The sequence below is a fragment of the Grampus griseus genome (assembly GCF_964374135.1).
Source record: "Grampus griseus genome assembly, chromosome: 1".
In the NCBI taxonomy this organism is placed as follows: Eukaryota; Metazoa; Chordata; class Mammalia; order Artiodactyla; family Delphinidae; genus Grampus; species Grampus griseus.
This window is the reverse complement of record NC_139017.1, coordinates 53,363,257-53,383,400: the sequence shown is the minus strand read 5'-3', so window position 1 is coordinate 53,383,400 and position 20,144 is coordinate 53,363,257. Positions and strand designations below refer to the sequence as shown.

General features: G+C 36.0%; 1 protein-coding gene across 1 annotated transcript in view; it reads right to left on the bottom strand.

Moving 5' to 3' along the window:
• MROH9 (maestro heat like repeat family member 9) overlaps nt 1–11,141 on the bottom strand; it is a gene marked incomplete at both ends in the record, with an annotated part of 95,758 nt that extends 84,617 nt beyond the window's left edge. Inside the window, 2 exons of the mRNA XM_082654870.1 lie at nt 8,117–8,178; nt 11,078–11,141. Of these exons, the coding sequence (XP_082510996.1) occupies nt 8,117–8,178; nt 11,078–11,141 (126 nt within the window). The remainder of the gene's footprint in view (nt 1–8,116; nt 8,179–11,077) is intronic.
• Nucleotides 11,142–20,144: the final 9,003 nt, after the last annotated feature.

The following is a 20,144-nucleotide window of genomic DNA, read 5'->3' as shown; positions in this document are numbered from 1 at the left end:
GGAACAACATTAAACACAACAACATTCACATTATAGGGTTCCCAGAAGCAGAAGAGAGAAAGAACCTGAGAAAATATTTGAGAGATTATAGTCGAAAAATTCCCTAACATGGGAAAGGAAATAGCCACCAAAGTCCAGGAAGTTCAGCGAGTCCCATACGGGACAAATCCAAGGATAAACATGCTAAGACACATAGTAATCAAATTGGCAAATATTAAAGACAAAGAAAAATTATTGAAATCAACAAGGGAAAAACAACAAATAACATACAAGGGAACTCCCATAAGGTTAACAGCTGATTTCTCAGCAGAAACTCTACAAGCCAGAAGGGAGTGGCATGATATACTTAAAGTGATGAAAGGGAAGAAACTACAACCAAGATTACCCTATCCAGCAAGGATCTCATTCAGATTCGATGGGGAAATCAAAAGCTTTACGGTCAAACAAAAGCTAAGAGAATTCAGCACCACCAAACCAGCTCTACAACAAATGCTAAAGGAACTTCTCTAAGTGGGAAACACAAGGGAAGAAAAGGACCTACAAAATCAAACCCAAAACAATTAAGAAAATGGTCAAAGGAACATACATATCGATAATTACCTGAAACGTGAATGTATTAAAAGCTCCAACCAAAAGACACAGGCTTGCTGAATGCATACAAAAACAAGACCCATATATATGCTGTCTTCAAGAGACCCACTTCAGACCTAGGGACACATACAGACTGAAAGTGAGGGGATGGAAAAAGATATTTCATGCAAATGGAAATCAAAAGAAAGCTGGAGTAGCAATATTCATATCAGACAAAATAGACTTTAAGGAATGTTATAAGAGACAAGGAAGGACACTACATAATGATCAAGGGATCAATCCAAGAAGAAGATATAACAATTATAAATATATATGCACCCAACATAGGAGCACCTCAATACATAAGGCAACTGCTAACAGCTGTAAAAGAGGAAATCGACAGTAATACAATAATAGTGAGGGACGTTAACACCTCACTTACACCAATGGAGAGATCATCCAAAATGAAAATAAATAAGGAAACAGAAGCTTTAAATGACACAATAGACCAGATAGATTTAATTGATATTTATAGGACATTCCATCTAAAAACAGCAGATTACACTTTCTTCTCAAGTGCGCACGGAGTATTCTCCAGGGTAGATCACATCTTGGGTCACAAATCAAGACTCAGTAAATTTAAGAAAATTGAAATTATATCAAGCATCTTTTCTGACCACAACGCTATGAGATTAGAAATGAATTACAGGGGGAAAGATGTAAAAAATACAAACACGTGGAGGCTAAACACTACATTACTAAATAACCAAGAGATCACTGAAGAAATCAAGAGAAAATCAAAAAATACCTAGAGACAAATGACAATTGAAAAACGACAATCAAAAACCTATGGGATGCAGCAAAAGCAGTTCTAAGAGGGAAGTTTATAGCTATACAAGCCTACTTCAAGAAACAAGAAAAATCTCAAATAAATAATCTAACCTGACACCTAAAGGAATTAGAGAAAGAAGAACAAACAAAACCCAAAGTTGGCAGAAAGAAAGAAATCATAAAGATCAGAGCAGAAATAAATGAAATAGAAACAAAGAAAACATTAGCAAAGATCAATAAAACTAAAAGCTGGTTCTTTGAGAAGATAAACTAAATTGATAAACCATTAGGCAGACTCATCAAGAAAAAGAGGGAGAGGACTCAAATCAAAATTACAAATGAAAAAGAAGAAATTACAAAAGACACTGCAGAAATACAAAGCATCCTAAGAGACTACTACAAGCAACTCTATGCCAATAAAATGGACAACATGGAAGAAATGGACAAATACTTAGAGAGGTATAAGCTTCTAAGACTGAACCTGGAAGAAATAGAAAATATGAACAGATCAATCACAAATAATGAAATTAAAACTGTGATTAAAAATCTTCCAACAGGGACTTCCCTGGTGGTGCAGTTGTTGGGAATCTGCCTGCCAATGTAGGGGATGCCATTTCGAGTCCTGGTCCTGGAAGGCCCCACATGCCACAGAGCAACTGGGCCCGTGCACCACAACTGCTGAGCCTGTGCTCTAGAGTCCACAAGCTACAACTACTGAAGCCTGTGCACCTGGAGCCTGTGCAGCAAGGGAAGGCACCACAATGAGAGGCCCGTTAACCACAACGAAGTGTAGACCCCGCTCACCACAACTACAGGAAGCCCACGCGCAGCGGCAAAGACCCATTGCAGCCAAAAATAAATAAATAAATTTATTTAAAGAAAAAAAATCTTCCAACAAACAAAAGTCCAGGACCAGATGGTTTCACAGGTGAATTCTGTCAAACATTTAGAGTAGAGCTAACACCCATCCTTCTCAAACTCTTCCAAAAAATTGCAAAGGAAGGAACACTCCCAAACTCATTCTATGAGGCCACCATCACCCTGATACCAAAACCAGACAAAGATACTACAAAAAAAAGAAAATCACAGACCAATATCACTGATGAATATAGATGCAAAAATCCTCCACAAAATACTAGCAAACAGAATCCAACAACACATGAAAAGGATCTTACACCATGATCAAGTGGGATTTGTCCCAGGGATACAAGGATTCTTCAATATATGCAAATCAATCAATGTGATACACAATATTAACAAATTGAAGAATAAAAACCATATGATCATCTCAATAGATGCAGAAAAAGCTTTTGACAAAATTCAACACACATTTAGGATAAACACTCTCCAGAAAGTGGGCATAGAGGGGACCTACCTCAACATAATAAAGCCCATATACGGCAAACCCACAGCAAACATCATTCTCAATGGTGAAAAACTGAAAGCATTTCCTCTAAGATCAGTAACAAGACAAGGATGTCCACTTTTACCACTATTATTCAACATAGTTTTGGAAGTCCTAGCCTTGGCAATTAGAGAAGAAAAAGAAATAAAAGGAATACAAATTGGAAAAGAAGAAGTAAAACTGTCACTGTTTGCAGATGACATGATACTATACATAGAGAATCCTAAAGATGCCACCAGAAAACTACTAGAGCTAATCAATGAATTTGGTAAAGTTGCAGGATACAAAATTAATACACAGAAATCTCTTGCATCCCTATACACTGATGCTGAAAAATCTGCAAGAGAAATTAAGGAAACACTCCCATTTACCATTACAACAAAAAGAATAAAATACCTAGGAATAAACCTATCTAGGGAGACAAAAGAACTGTATGCAGAAAAGTATAAGACACTGATGAAAGAAATTAAAGATGATGTGAAGAGATAGATATACCATGTTCTTGGATTGGAAGAATCAATATTGTGAAAATGACTATATTACCCAAAGCAATCTACAGATTCAATGCAACCCCTATCAAATTACCAATGGCACTTTTTACAGAACTATAACAAAAATATCTTAAAATTTGTATGGAGACACAAAAGACCCCGAATAGCCAAAGCAGTCTTGAGGGAAAAAAACGGAGGTGGAGGAATCAGACTCCCTGACTTCAGACTATACTACAAAGCTACAGTAATCAAGACAATATGGTACTGGCACAAAAACCGAAACATAGTTCAATGGAACAAGATAGAAAGCCCAGAGATAAACCCACGTACTCATGGTCATCTAGTCTATGACAAAGGAGGTAAGAATATACAATGGAGAAAAGACAGTCTCTTCAATAAGTGGTGCTGGGAAAACTGGACAGCTACATTTAAAAGAATGAAATTAGAACAATTCCTAACACCATACACAAAAATAAACTCAAAATGGATTAGACACCTAAATGTAAGACCAGACACTATAAAACTCTTAGAGGAAAACATAGGAAGAACACTGTTTGACATAAAGCACAGCAAGATCTTTTTTGATCCACCTCCTAGAGTAATGGACATAAAACCAAAAATAAACAAATGGGACCTAATGAAACCTAAAAGCTTTTGCACAGCAAAGGAAACCATAAACAAGACGAAAAGACAACCCTCAGAATGGGAGAAAATATTTGCAAACGAATCAACAGATTAATTAAATTAATTACATCAAGGATTAATCTCCAAAATATATAACCAGCTCATGGAGCTCAATATTAAAAGAACAAACAACCCACTCCAAAAGTGGGCAGAAGACCTAAATAGATATTTCTCCAAAGACATACAGACAGCCAAGAAGCACATGAAAAGCTGCTCAACATCACTAATTATTAGAGAAATGCAAATCAAAACTACAATGAGGTATCACCTTACACCAGTTAGAATGGGCTTCATCAGAAAATCTGCAAACAACAAATGCTGGAGAGGGTGTGGAGAAAAGGGAACCCTCTTGCACTGTTGGTGGGAATGTAAACTGATACAGTCACTATGGAGAACAGTATGGAGGTTCCTTAAAAAACTAAAAATAGAATTACCATATGATCCAGCAATCCCACTACTGGGCATATACCCAGAGAAAACCACAATTCAAAAAGACACATGCACCCCAATGTTCATTGCAGCAGTATTTACAATAGCCAGTCATGGAAGCAACCTAAATGCCCATCGACAGATGAATGGATAAAGAAGATGTGGTACATGTATACAATGGAATATTACTCAGCCATAAAAAGGAACGAAATTGGGTCTTTTGTTGAGACATGGATGGATGTAGAGACTGTCATACAGAGTGAAGTAAGTCAGAAAGAGAAAAACAAATATCATATATTAACGCATATATGTGGAACCTAGAAAAATGGCACAGATGAACCGGTTTGCAGGGCAGAGATTGAGACACAGATGTAGAGGACAAACGTATGGATGCCAAGGGGGATAGCTGCGGGGGGGTGGTGGTGGTGGTGTGATGAATTCGGCAGTTGGGATTGACATGTGTATAAAATTGATGACTAATAAGAACCTGCTGTATAAAAAAAGAAAAAAAATAATAATGCACACACATGTACAGTACAGCACAAAAGAGTAAATAGCAGACAAAGATTCCAAGTCTTTATCTATCTAGAGGTAGAATACGCAGATATGGGTGCGCTAATAACATTTTTTCAGCTGAGACAAGTAGGAAATTGTTCTGTTTTTTCCTGTAAGTCTTCCACTGTCCTCTATTCCCTTTCTTCTCACTGATCCCCTACCCTCGATTCCCTCCTAGATCGTTGTCTCCCTTATTGACTTCTAAGTCTGATTTCCATGAATTTTCCATCTCTTTATTAAAACAGCTTCACCATTATTAGTAATACTGAATCCTGTTTATTTAAAATCTTCAACCTCATAATTTATTCACAGGTCTTCCTTGATCCCAAGGGCAGGCAAGATTCTCGGTTTTAGGGTTGACACATTACAGCTTGATGCTTAGACCAGGGACTCTGGAACCAGATTCCATGAATTTGCACCCTGGCTCTGCCACTTGTAAATTATGTGCCAACGGGCAGGTCACCTCTTGCCTCAGTTTCCTCATTTGTCAAGCAGGGATAGTAGTAGCACTTACTCTGTAGGACTTTTGTGAGGATTAAATGAGTTTTTCATGTAAAGCACTCAGAGCATGGCTTACACGTTATAAATGCTACATAAGTGTTAGCTATTTTTACTATTATTGGAGTGGGTAATGGGGTTTCCTTCTCTCACAGCTCCCCTTGTCTCCCCTGTCTTTATTTCTCTGAGGTTGTGGCTGTGACCTGGGAAAAATATTTTTCTTTTCTCATCTGCCCATGACATGACTTGTTGTCCTCTTCCGAGTGGTGATTACTTCTGACCCATTTTGGTGGGAAGGATTTCCACAGTGAGGAAGGAGGAAGGATAATAGGCTGTTGTGGCAGAGCAATCAGGAGATGAGGGTGGATGGGGAAATAGTGGGATGGGTCAAAACTTCCTTCCTTTTGAATTAGTGTTGAAGGTCATTGCAGGGGCACAGAAGGGTGAGCACGAAAATGACTCTGCCGGGAAGAAAAAGCTAAAAACAGTTTTCAATCAAACTGCCCTTTTCCCCGTTCCACCTACTCACCTATGTTAAAATATATTTTAAACATTAATTATGACAGGCTTGTAATGGAGACAGTGAACAAATTTGTTTGTTTTTCCCCCCAAGAGATTTCAGTTACATTACTTTCTCATAGAATATCACTTACCATGCGGTGCCATTTGACACTGGACTGCAGAATCTGGAGATTACTTGCTAGTCAGGGAGAAGAGGGAGAGTAGTTAAAAGGAAATGAACTTTTACCACCTGTTGGAACATATCCCCAAATCTGAAGTTTTATATGACCTTAATGGCAAAGCCCAATGAAGACAGTATGTGCGTGCGCATGCGTGCGCGCACGCGCGCACACACACACAACTTCAGACAAATTCATTACAAATATTACTAAACAACACTTAACTAAAAGATTAACAAACAGAATACACAGCCACATTAAAAGAATAATGAACCCTAACCAAGAGGTATTTATTCCAAACTTACAAGGATGGTTAGATAAAGGAGGACCCATAATATAATTCTCAATATTAATTGCTAAAAATGTTACATGATCATTTATATTGAGGCAGAAAATTCTGATAAAATTTTAAATCTATTCTTGATAGCAATTCTTAATAAAACAGATATGTAGTCATTTTCTTAATGTGACATATAAACACAAAAGCCAGAGCCAGATATAATAAGGATATAATTAGAAGCATTCTCATTAAAGTAGAGAACAAGACAATGATGACCATTATACCACTATCGTTTGCCATTTCTGGACATTCCAGCTAGTATTGTTAGAAAATAGAAATAAATAAGTGTCTTAAAATTGGAAAGAAAAAGACTATATTATTTTTAAATTATTTACTTCATGGGAAAGAATATGAGTGCCTTTTAAATTTGTCTATGATATCAGAATGATTTAGCTAGAATTGGAGTTATCAATGACTGAAATGTTTGGTAAAATTCCCTTAGAAAACCTTTAGAACCTGATATGTCTTTCTTTGACGGTGTAGCCCTTTGATAATTATTTTTATTCCTTTCATTTTAATTGTTCTGTTTCAATTTTCTAGGTCTTCTGTAATTCTTTTTTTTTAAATAATGTCTTTATTTTGGGATAATTTTAGATTTACAGAAAAGTTGCAAAGATAGTTTAGAGTTCTCATATACCCCTCACCTTGTTTCCGTAGTGTTATCATCTTACATAACCATGGACCATTTGTCAAAACTGAAAAAGTTATATTGGTACAATTTTAACAACTAAACTGTAGACTCTATTTTTCCACTAATGTCCTTTTCCTGTTCCAGGATCCAAACCAGGACCCCACATTGCATTTAGTCATCATTTCTCCTTTGTTTCCCGTGTTCTGTAATTATTTTGTAATCTTTCCTTGTTTGTGAATTTGACTATTTTGAAAAGGGTACCTGGTTAGATATTTTGGCATGCCCCTCAGGTTGCATTTATCTGATGTTTTTCTCAAGATTTGATTGGAAATATAAGTTTTGGGAAAAATATCACAGAAGTGAAGTGTCCTTCTCATCATGAGAAAGTATCAGATTTTGAATTTATTCAATAGTTCTACTATTTTTCTCTTATCAGATTCAGGGATGCAGCTTCATCTTTGTGTACTGCTTCTTTCCTTCTGCCTTCCTTGGATTTATTTTGAGGTTCTTTTTCTAAATTCTTGTTGTGGATACTTGATTCAGTTATTTCTATCCTTTCTGGTTTATAATTCGAAGTATTCAAAGCTATGGATTTTTCTCTGTGTACTCTTTCAGCTATATGCTATAGGTTCCAATATGTAGTGCTATCAACATTCTGTAATTTGTGTATTAATTTTCTCTTTAACCTGAGAATTAATAGAATACCTTATATGACACATGGTAAGGATTTTTGTTCGTTTCATAAGTTTACTATTGACTGCTAATTTTTTTTTTTGCATTGTGATTAGAGACTATTTCTGCTATTTCTACATTTTGGAATTTATACAGAAATATCTAGCCTAACATATGGTTATCTTTTGTGAGTACACCTTTCTGTGGGCATTAGAAAAAAAGATATGTTCTTTGTATTCAGGGCTAGAGATTGATATATGGGTTTCTCTCACTCTCCCACACACAAATACACACAGTTACCTTTGTCTGAAGTACATCCTAAATTCATACTTGCTTTAATACTCCTTGACGACTTGCTGACAAAGGTGAATTAAAGACTGCTACTACTAATGCTGCAAAAGAGTATTTTGTATTAGTACATAAACCAGTAACTTTCCTATAGCTTTTTTTTTGCTTTATGAATTTTGATGCTACTATATTATATGGTAAGTAGATCATATTAATTTTCGATCGCTGTGTAACAAGTTACCACAAATGTAATGGCTTAAAAAAAAACACCCATTTATTATTATTTGACAGTTTCTGTGGGTCAAGAAGGTCAGGCTCTCCTTAGGGTCTCACATGGCTGAAATCAAGGTGTCAGTATGAACTGCCATCTCACTTGAGGCTCAGGATCTTCTTCCAAGGTCATTTAAGTTGGTGGCAGAATTCAATTCCTTGAGACTGAAAGACTGAGGATCCTGCTCTTTTGCTGGCTGAGTCTGAGGGCATCTGTCAGCTTGTAGAAACTGTCTGAGTTCCTTGCTCTGTGGCCCCTTCACAAGGCCTTCTCACACTACCAATATGACTTCTGTCTCCAACGTCTAGACCCAGACTCAAAGGGATCACGTGATTACATCAGGCCCATTCATAATATTCCTTTTGATTAACTCTCAGCCAACTCTCTAGTAATCTAATTACATCTATAAAATCCCTTTTGCTGTATTGTGTAACATAATCATATCCCATCATATCAGAGCTCCAGCCTTTATCCTTCCTTAACTTTTCAGCTTCAAGAGGAGGGATTTATACAAGGCATGTATACCAAGAGACAGGAATATTGGAGGACATCTTAAAATTCTTCTTACCACATGAATTTTTATAATTATTTTATCTTTATTATGATTTATAGACTTTCTCATTATGTGATGCTTTTAAAAAATCACATTTAATTCTTTAAGTCTTAATTCTAGCCTAAAAGTCAAAGTTGTCTGAATTAAGATCCTGACTCCTAATTTGTTGTTATTGTTGTTGTTTACATTTTCTTGGTGTACATTTTCCCATCTTTTTATTCACCTTTTTTTTTAACATCTTTATTGGAGTCTAATTGCTTTACAATGGAGTATTTTGTTTTATAAATGTCTCTAGTAGGTAGCATATTGCTGGGTTTTATTTGTAATTTAACCAGTCTCCTTTCTCATTATAGATGAGTTCAATCCATTTTGATTTATTTATGGAACATATTTTGGTCTTAATTTTGTTCTATATTTTATGCTTTTTCTGTAGCTGTGGCTACTTTTAAGTCCTTTATTACTTGGTATTTTTTCCTTGACTTTCTTTGTGTGTGTGTGTGAAGTGGTGTGTTTTGTGTGTTTCTTTTATATGAAAGGTTTATATTCCTGTTGTGATTATGATTAAGATGACTCTAACTTTTTGTAATATATTTATTCCTCAAAACTGTAGACCAAACTTTGGACCAAATCTGATTCCCAATTGTGAGCAAAGATGAAATTTGTTCATCTCTGTTTCCTCCCCTTCCTTAACCCCTATAGATTTTAGTTGATTAAATTACTTAGTGAAACCTTTATGCCTTTTTGTTTATATTACTTGATGACTTATTAATCCCCAAGTTTTAATAATAAAGAATCAATGTCCTTACATTACCTTCCTCCTTATTTCCTAATTTTCCTGGGTTATTAGTTATATAATTTTCATACTTAAAAAGTTTATAATATTTATATTCAGTTCTGTAACAATAATCCCCACTTTCTTTTAAATAGATTCAGTGCACACTGCATTGGCTTCTCTAGTCATCTCCTGTTGAGCTGAATTTCATTTTCTATTAGTCTCTTGAAGAGAAACACATTCGTTGAGTTCCTTCATGTTACAAAACATTTCTCACACTCACTCTGAGTTAAAGTTAGCCTGAGTATAACATTCTTGGGCCACAATGTTTTCCTCAAGGATTTTATGTGTTCTGTTCCACTGTCATCCAGTATTGCTGTGGAAAATGCTATGGTGAGCTGGATTTTTTCTTCTCCTAGAAAGGTTAATTGAATACTTTTCCTTTTCCTGGATTTCCAAAGCATTCTTTATCTTTGGAAATCAGCAACTTTACTGGGATACTGCTCCTTTGATTGTATAGAGTTAATTTTTCTAGGGACATAGTCTGCTTTTCGACCTATATCTTCATGAAAATTTATATTAAAAATTTTATTTAAATATTTTCTTCTTTTATTTTGGTTCTCTTCTTTGGTGACACCAATTATGCTTATATTGGTCTCTCTTTTTTTTTTTTTTTTTTTTTTTGCGGTACACGGGCCTCTCACTGTTGTGGCCTCTCCTGTTGCAGAGCACAGGCTCCGGACACACAGGCTCAGCAGCCATGGCTCACGGACCTAGCCGCTCTGCGGCATGTGGGATCTTCCTGGGCCGGGGCACGAACCCGTGTCCCCTGCATCGGCAGGCAGACTCAACCACTGCGCCACCAGGGAAACCCTGGTCTCTTTTTTAATGTCTTTCTACAGTCTTGTCCTTCATGCTCCTTACCATATTTTCAGCAATGCTTATTTTCTTTGCACCGTTTCCAACATGACCTTTGTTTTTGTGAGAATATCCTTTCCCCTCCACTTCTGTCCTAAACGGCACTGTTTTCCCCTAAATTCTTATATCTCTATTTCAAGATTACGTTTTACAGATAAAATTGCCTCATTAAATTATAAAGTCTTTTTTATCTGCTCTGTGATATTTTCCTAGAATTATTTAACTGTCATTATTTTTATATTACATTTCTGCCTTTTTCTTGTAAAATCTTTCTTTTTTTTTTTACATCCTCTATTGATTCCATTTTGATGATTATTCAGTATTGAATGTGATGAGCTACTCTCAGATCAAATGTTTGCTGGACTTTCAGATAGAGAAATTCTCCTCCTGACCCAGAACTGTGTGTGTAAATTTGCTCTTTCAGATTTATTCTACTCTTGCTATTTGATCTTGGCAGCTTCAGAATTTACCTCCTCTATCATGACTTACCTGCAACAGTAGATTCTTGGTTGAAAACCAGAACGAAAGAAAGGTGTTCAGTTGCATATTCCATTTCCGTTTTTCTGTCTAAGCTGCTCACCTTGCTTTTCCTCGTGCCTCCATCCCCACCAAAAAGCATCATTCATCTTCCCAGGGAGTACCTCTGGATCCAAATATCTGAACAAAAGCTTCATTCCAGAGATGTCATAGTTATTCACAATTTAGCTATTTCACCACTGGAGTGTTTTCATTGTTATTTTCAAAGATTCCATATTTACTAAATGTTTATTTAGCTTTAGCAAATGTTTCCCCTTTAAAATTCTCACAGGATTGAATACATATGTGAAGAAATTTTAGAACAGATCTAGAATTTTCCCAAGTTTTGCTAGTCTGTGTTTTTATGTGTGCATGGTTTATTAATAAAAAATTGATGTGTAAACTATTTAGTCTCATGAGCTTTTCACCACCTGATGAATTTTTCTATTTCCTGACTCCTTGAAATCCAGCTTCATTGAGAAAAATAAAATGTTTTCTGGAGGGGGGTTCAATTTTTGAGCTTGAGTGCTTGAGGTGAGACCAAAATTTGATGGTGTAGACTGCCATAGGTTAAGATAAGTGCTCCAGATGCCTTCGAGGCAGGAGAGTTGTGGTCAGATGGTGGAAAAGAAGGTAGACATGGAGTTAGGAGATTCATTAACAAAGATGAACTCTTTTAATTGGCAAATTTGGAAAGACCTTTAGAGGAGGGCCATAGTGAAGTAAATTCTAATATACCCATAGTTCTTTCTTTTAACAGAACAAAAACTAAGAAAAGTAGTCAAAGTTAGAAAGAAGACAGACTTTTGACTGACTGAAGGATTGATAGAATAAAAATCACTTACTCGTGTGTGACTTCTCTGCAATTGATAGGAGGCAAGGTAGTGAAGATAAACTCAAGTGTCTTACCTCTTAGCCAAAGGTAAAATATTCTAACAACGAAAGGAATCCTTTGAGATGTTGTCATTCGTCATGACAACCATATATTTCAAAGATTCCATTCTGGAATGGATGTACTTGCCTAGAAAGTACTGATATGCTCAAGTGGCTGGTAATGCTCACTGTCACTCCTGAGGAGGGAAGCTTCTGGTTCTTGTGTTATCTGCACTGAAAGGTAGCTCTGCAAACCAACAAGCTTGCTAGAAGTTGGGTGAAGGATATGAATAGAAAACTCACAGAAGAGGAAAACTGAATGGTCAATAAATATTACAAGATGCTTAATCATCCTCAAAGTCACGAAAATGCAAACCAATAAAATACCATTTCACAACAAATAAGTAAAAAAATAACTACAAATAAGTAAAAATTTTTAAATTGATTATCTAAATATTGGCAAAGATAAAAGAAACTGGAACTTTCTCACACTGCTGGAGGAAGTACAAATGATATAGCTACTTTGTAGAGCAATTTGTCACATTTTAGTAAAATTGAAAAATTGCGACCCAGAATTTCCACCTGTAGGTCCATAGACATAGAAACATTTATAGAATTTGTGTACTGGGAGGCACGGGGAAGTGTGTTCATTGCAGCATTTTTTCGTAACAAATTTAAGATATAACTTGTATTCCATATAATTCACCCTTTTAAAGTGTACAACTCCGTAGTTTTAAATATAGTTACAGACGGGTACAACCATCAACACTATCTATGCACCTATATTTATAAGAGATATTGGTCTGTAGTTTTCTTGAGATGTCTTTGTCTGGTTTTGGTATCAGGGGTAATGCTGGCCTCGTAAATAAGTTGGATAATGTTCAATCCGCTTCTATTTTTTAGAAGAGTTTATAAAGATAGTTGTCAATTTTTTGTTAAATACTTGGTAGAATTTACCACTAATGTCATTTGGTTCTGACATTTTCTTTGTAGGAAGGTTTTTGACTACTAATTTAATCTCTTATTATAGTTCTATTCAATTTTTTCTACGTCTTGAGCAAGTTTTGATAGTTTGTGTCTCTCTAGAAATCTCTCCACTTTATATGTTATGTAATTTGTTGGCATACAATTATTCAGAGCATTCCCTTATAATCTTTTCAATTTCTGTAAGGTTTTTCTTAATTTTTGAAGCATTGTTTTGCCAGATATAGAAATCTTGGTTGACAATTTTTTCCTCCCAGCCCTTTGCATATGTCACCCTGCTACATTCTGCCATCCATGTTTCTGATGACAAACCAGCTGTTAATCTTATGACAATATCTTATACATGATGAGCTGCTTTTCACTTGTTGCTTTTAAGATTTTCTCTTTGTTTTTGGCTTTACACGTGCTACTTGACATTCTTTGAGCTTTGTGTGTGCAGGTTAATGGGATTCTTGGGTTAAATTTGGGAAGTTTTTGGCCATTATTTCTACAAATATTATTTCTGCTCCTTTCTCTCCTCTCCATCTATTACTCATATTAGGCATATTTTGATATACTTGATGATGTACTACAAGTCACTGAGTCTTTGTTTATTTTTCCTCTTTCTTTTAAATTTCTGCTCTTTAGACTGGATAACATCGATTGACCTATTGGCAAGTTTGGTGATTTTGCCATCTGCTATTCAAATCTGCTGTTGAGCCCCTCTAAGTAGATTTTTCATTTCAGTTATACTTTTCACTCCAGAATTTCTATTTGGCTGTGTTGTATAATTTCTGTTCCCTTTTTGATATTCTCTATTTGGTAAGAGACATTGTTTTTATACTTTGTTTAAAAACATGGTTTACTTTAGTTCTTTCACTGCATTTATAACAGTTTGTTAAAAGTCGTTGTTTAGTAGGTACAACATCTGGTTTCCTTAGTGACAGTTTCTATTGTTTCTTATTCCTGTATATGGGCCATAATTTCCTTTTTTTTGCATGTGTCATAATTTTTATTAAAATCTGGATATTTAAAAAAATTTAATATAGCAGCTCTAGAAATCATATTGCTCTCCCCTCAGAGTTTGTTGTTATGCTCATTATTGTTATTGATGGTGGTTTTATTTTGTGAATGTAGTGACTTTCCTGGACTAATACTGTAAAGCCTGTAGTTTTTCTTTTTTGTCATATATGGCCACTGAATTCTCTGTTCAGTTAGCTAATGATTGGATAGAGGTTTTTTTTAAAGTGTTTTGAACCAGTAAGTCTCCCAACCTTTGCCAAGGAGCTCCATGTGTTTGTACGTGTGTGTGTGTATATTGTTGTTGTTATTGAATGCTTTCCATACTTCCAGCAGTTTACAACACTGCCTTAGTCTTTGCTTCCTGATTGCAGAGCCTTAATGTTGCCCAGAAGGAAGAGATTAGAACCTTCTTATATCTTTCCTTGGTGTGTACAGAGCTCTGAACATGATTTCCAGAAATAGATCAGAGCTTTCAAAGCGTCCTATGGGCACCTTATGTCTCTATTTTTCCTTTTTTGGTCAGGCTCTTATTTGCTCCAACTGTTGTTGCCACCTCTGGGAGCTACAGTGTTAGACAACTGCCACTGATTGGTTTTGGCAAATGCTCTGAGAATAGGACTGTTTGCACTGAAGGACCTCTGAGTCAGGTAAAATAATGACAGGCCCTATGAATGGTACTTTTTCAAGGAGATAACAAAAAGGTCAAATAATGATGGTTCCCTGGAGGATTTGTGGGATCTATGAACATATTCTGCCCTCTCTAGCAGTGGCTAGGCTACTGATTTTCACAGCTACTGTGGTTTTGGGGTTTTGGGTTTTCACCCATTTTTAAAAATAAACATTTCTTAGATGATTGCAAGCATTCAGTTAATTCTCCAAGTTCTAAAAATGTTGATTTTGCCAGTGTTCTCATTGCTTTTATGGAGGAATAGATTTTGAGAGGTTCTTACTCCACCATTATAAAAGTACTTGCACAACCTTATTTTTAGTAGGAAAAAAATTGGAAACAATATGTTATAGTAAGAGAATGGACAAGTAAATTGTGATCTCTTTATACAATGGAACTCAGCAGTTAAAATAATGGACTAAGATTATATATCCATAGATGGCTAGCTATAAAAACAAGTTGTAGAATGATACCTACAGAGCAATAATATTTACATAATTACAACATATAAAACACACCAACTAATATTTTTGATATGTGCATATATTGAAAGCAAATTATTTTTACAAAACATGAGCTGAGAGGATAAACATCTTATGCATGATAGTGATGGGAATTTGGAATGAAATAAGAAAATAAGTAACTTTTCCCATAATATTTTTATTTATTTTATTAAAGAAAATATGGACACATGAGTGTATACTATATTATTTTTGTGTTTTTATCTATTTAAAACTTAGGAAGAAAGAAGAAAGTCATAATGGGTTGGATTCTTCTGTTCCCTGGGGACTCACTTGACTCTGCTCAATTTTTTATAATCTATGGGTGGATAGAAAACAAAAGACAAGAGTAGGATAAATAACTGCTGAATCACAATTGGGTCTGTTATAAAATGATTTTGAAATGGCTTTCAAATATGGACTGTCATATTCTGCTCTTTATTTTGCTTTTAAAAAAATTACAAGTTCAAACCAGACAGAAAAATGTGAGTCATTGGCTTCTTCCTCCCTAAAAATCTCCATACTATGTCTCTCCTCCAGTCAGGGAAGTGAAACAATTGACATTATCTGTCTTCTTTCCTCCACACTCTTGGTCAGTAGCACCTCCATAGATTCCAGCAGAGAGAAAGAGAGTTGCTTTACCATTTATAACAACTTGAAAGAACATAGCACCTCTCTTCCAGAAATTTCTGACATCCCATTGATGATATGGGAGCACAAATATCAATTCTGTTTTACAGACAGGAATGGGAGAATCTGATCTACTATGATACAAAGTAATTTTTCTCACAGACTATTTGACAAGGGTAAAAATGAGAAACAAACCCAAGCCTAGCCCCTCTTGGCCTGTTACGCAGCCAGAGAAAGCATCAAAGCAAGTGTTCTCATTACCACATGGAACCACTAGGTGTCACTAAATATAAAACTTGTATTCATTAGCGATTACAACTAGGAAAGCAGAAAAGGCAAGTGAAATTCGTCATGTTAATGGAGAAAACTGAAAATTCCACCTACAGTTGACACAATGGAAAGTGGCTTCTCTCTAACCCAATACCCCCAGGAAATGGTTTCAGACCCTGTCATATCTGTGTGTGGACCCATTTGGACTGGCAAAAGCATTTAGCAGAAAAGTAACTAAATGATCTCATAAAACTCAAGAAATATGTTATAGAATGACTCTGTTAATAAAATGGGGTTAAAATTCCAAGCCTCAAGTGCTGGAGTCCTCCTGGGACTTGTGTCTAAAGTTTCAACAGCTGCCCCCAGGTGGCAGTGAGGCAGATAAATTGAATTCTCTTTAGACAGGGAAAATTGAGATATGATTTTTTTCAAATTAATTTCTACTTTTCTCAATGATTTCCCCCCTTTTATGTCTTTATTCTGAAAAACATAACTGGCAAATAGTATGAATTCAACACATATTTGTTGGATGAATAGTATGAAACAAGGGAAGGAAACCAACATTTATTTAGTTGCTTTTTATACCTTGTTCTCTACTGCTTTCTTGCATTCCTTTTTTTGAACATACTCTTCACCAAAAATCCTATGAGGTAATTATTGTCATCATGGCTGCGTACAAGCAATACTCATGAGATATAATGACAAATAATCTTTACTTTTATTTCTCATTTTTCCTTTAAACTTTATTCAGTAGGAAAACTCTTTCCCTGCTCCTGGATAAAATCTTCAAGCACACATATAACACTTCTGATCTCCTGTTGCTACTCAAATGTCCTATGATCACTTTAAGTAATAGAACTATCACAATTTAGTAATAAAAACTGTCCAATTTTATGTAATAACACTACTTATTTCACTCAAAATCACAACTTCTCCTCCCCAAGCTAGAGCTGGTGGTGGTCTGGCAGTTTCCAGAAGGGGCTAAAGTACGTTTCTTTTTCATACTCAACTCCTCCCCAACTCCCTAACATACTTTGGAGAGTGTGGGAAAGAAGAAGAGATGAAGAGGGAAGTAAATTATCTTTCTTTGAATGGTGCTTTTGAGATATTCAGATGTCCCCACTAGAAACATTTGATGGCCCTTCCAAAGATGCAAGCTAAGCATTTTCTTCTGGCTGGCCATTCTCTCTCAGGTTTTCATATACTTTTATTTTCTTTATTGTACGTTAAAATTTTTCTTTCATACACTTTTCTGTATTAAATACTGAGGCATTCCCTCCTTCTTCTATAATAATAGAATTCCCAAGTTTAAGCTGAATCCATGGCGACTTGGAATAGGACTGCTTTTCCCAGCCTCCCTTATCATGGTCCATGTACGAATTCTTGAAGCATCCTTAAATGGAGACGCTTGCTTTGTTTTTCCTTTCTTCTTTCCTCTCGGCTGCAGAAAGGACATGGTCACTGCAGACTGGATGATGAGGTGGAAGCCCTGTGCTAAGGGCCTTGACAATCATGAAGCTGACTTGGCAGCTTTGTATATTGATATATAGGCCTTTTTCATAAAGATAAACTTCTAGTCTCCTGCTTTCAGTTTTTATCACTTGCAGACAAACAAAATCCCAACTGATAGAAATACACAAGCAAATAATATTTAATTTTAGGAAAGCTTTGTTAATGAATAAAGTCAAGATTAGAAAAATAGCCTTTACTCATGCATCCTGACTTTATCACCTTACGTACATGACACTGTGTGTGGTTCTGGAAGAAGAGTGTACAAAGGTGAAATAAGGGAGGTTCTGCCCACAAGAGATCACGCTCATCCCCTTCTTGTCCTTCCTGTACCAGACATTGGATCAACACCCTGAGGCTGATTTCTTCTCCAGCATTTCATAGCTGCTGCTTCTCTGTTCTCTGAGGCAGCAAGCCTTTGTTTTATTCTTATTAAATTCCAAGAATATCTTTGACATCTGGGGAAATAAATAAATAAATAGATAAATAATGTTACCATAGTTTTTTCATGCTTAACTTCCTATAATTCTATTTCTCTTAGATAAATTGTATATTGTAATGTGTTATAATAGGAAATTAGGGTTTTTTTCCTAAACTGGTGAATTACCTGTCAGAGTCTGAGAATATTTCGCTCTGTGACTTCCAGGGTAAGGACATGCTTCATGAAAACAAGCCTCTATAGTCACTGCCTCCTTCTGCAAATTCGTATTGCACTTTCACATATTAAATGGCAGAGTACCCCTGAGATACTCTCAGAAATGTATTTAACTTTTTTTAACCTCGGGTTTTCCAATCTCATTTGATTATGGGACGCTTTTTTTTTTTTTTTTTTTTTTCGGTACGCGGGCCTCTCACTGTTGTGGCCTCTCCCGTTGCGGAGCACAGGCTCCGGACGCGCAGGCTCAGCGGCCATGGCTCACGGGCCCAGCCGCTCCGCGGCATCTGGGATCTCCCCGGGCCAGGGCACGAACCCGTGTCCCCTGCATCAGCAGGCAGACTCTCAACCACTGAGCCACCAGGAGAGCCCTGGGACGCTTTTATCCTATAGCATCTATTAACACGTATTAGCATAGCACCCTCTGCATCCGAGGCTGTTACAGTGAGCTCCTTGCGCTTTCTGCGGCAATGATCCATGGGTCTGATCACTGATTGAATCAAAACAGTCTTTCCTAATTTGCAGATAAAAGTTAGGCTCATGGAGAGCATTGCCTTAGTTTGAAATAATTTTCTCATAAATTTTTGCTTAAATCTGCGGTATCAATTATTGATTTTCTGCTTGACAGAATAAGTGAACATACACATACATACCACACCTTCTTTATCTAGTCCTCTGTCAGTGAACATTTAGGTTGCTTCCATGTCTTGGCTATTGTAAATAGTGCTGCTGTGAACATAGAGGTGCATGTATCTTTTTGAATTAGAGGTTTCTCTGGATCTATGCCCAGGAGTGGGATGGCTGTATCATATAACTCTATTTTTAGTTTTTTTAAGGAACTTCCATACTGTTTTCCACAGTGACTGCACCAATTTACATTCCCAGCAACAGAGTAGGAGAATTTCCTTTTCTCTACATCCTCTCCAGGATTTATCATTTGTAGACTTTTTAATGATGGCTATTTGAGGCCAATGAGATGATACCTCATTTTAGTTTTGATTTGCATTTTTTCTAATAAATTAGAGATGTTGAGCATCTTATGTGCCTGTTGGTCATCTGTATGTCTTCTTTAGATAAATGTCTGTTTAGGTCTTCTGTCAGTTTTTGATTAGGTTTTTTTTTTTTTTTTTGATTTTGAGTTGTGTGAGCTGTCTGTATATTTTGGAAATTAAGCCCTTGTTGTTGCATTATTTGCAATATTTTCTCCCATTCCGTAGGCTTTTTCATTTTATGATTTCCTTTGCTGTGCAAAATCTTATGAGTTCGATTAGGTTCCATTTGTTTATTTTTGCTTTTATTTCTTTGCCTTGGGAGACTGACCTAAGAAAATATTACTAAGATTTATGTCTGTGAATATTTTGCCTATGTTCTCTTCTAGGAATTTTATGGTGTCATGTCTTATATTTAAGACTTTAAGCCATTTTGAGTTTATTTTTGTGCATTATGTGAGGGAATGTTCTAACTTCATTGATTTACATGAGGCTGTACAGCTTTCCCAACACCTTTTGCTGAAGAGACTGTCTTTTCTCCACTGTATATTCTTGCCTCCTTTGCTGAAGACTGACCATAAGTGTATGGGTTTATTTCTGGGCTCTCTCTTCTGTTCCATTGATTCATATGTCTGTTTTTGTGCCAATACCATGGTATTTTGATCACTGTAGCTTTGTAGTATTGTCTGAAGTCTGGGAGGGTTACGCCTCCAGCTTTGGTCTTTTTCCTCAGGATTGCTTTGGCAATTCTGGGTCTTTTATGATTCCATATTAATGTTAGGATTATTAGTTCTGTGAAAAATGTCATGGGTAATTTAGTAGGGATTGCATTAAATCTGTAGATCACTTTGAGTAGTGTGGCAATTTTAACAATATTAGTTCTTCCAGTCCCAGAGCATGGGATATCTTTCCATTTCTCTGAATCACCTTCAGTTTCCTTTATCATTGTTTGATAGTTCTC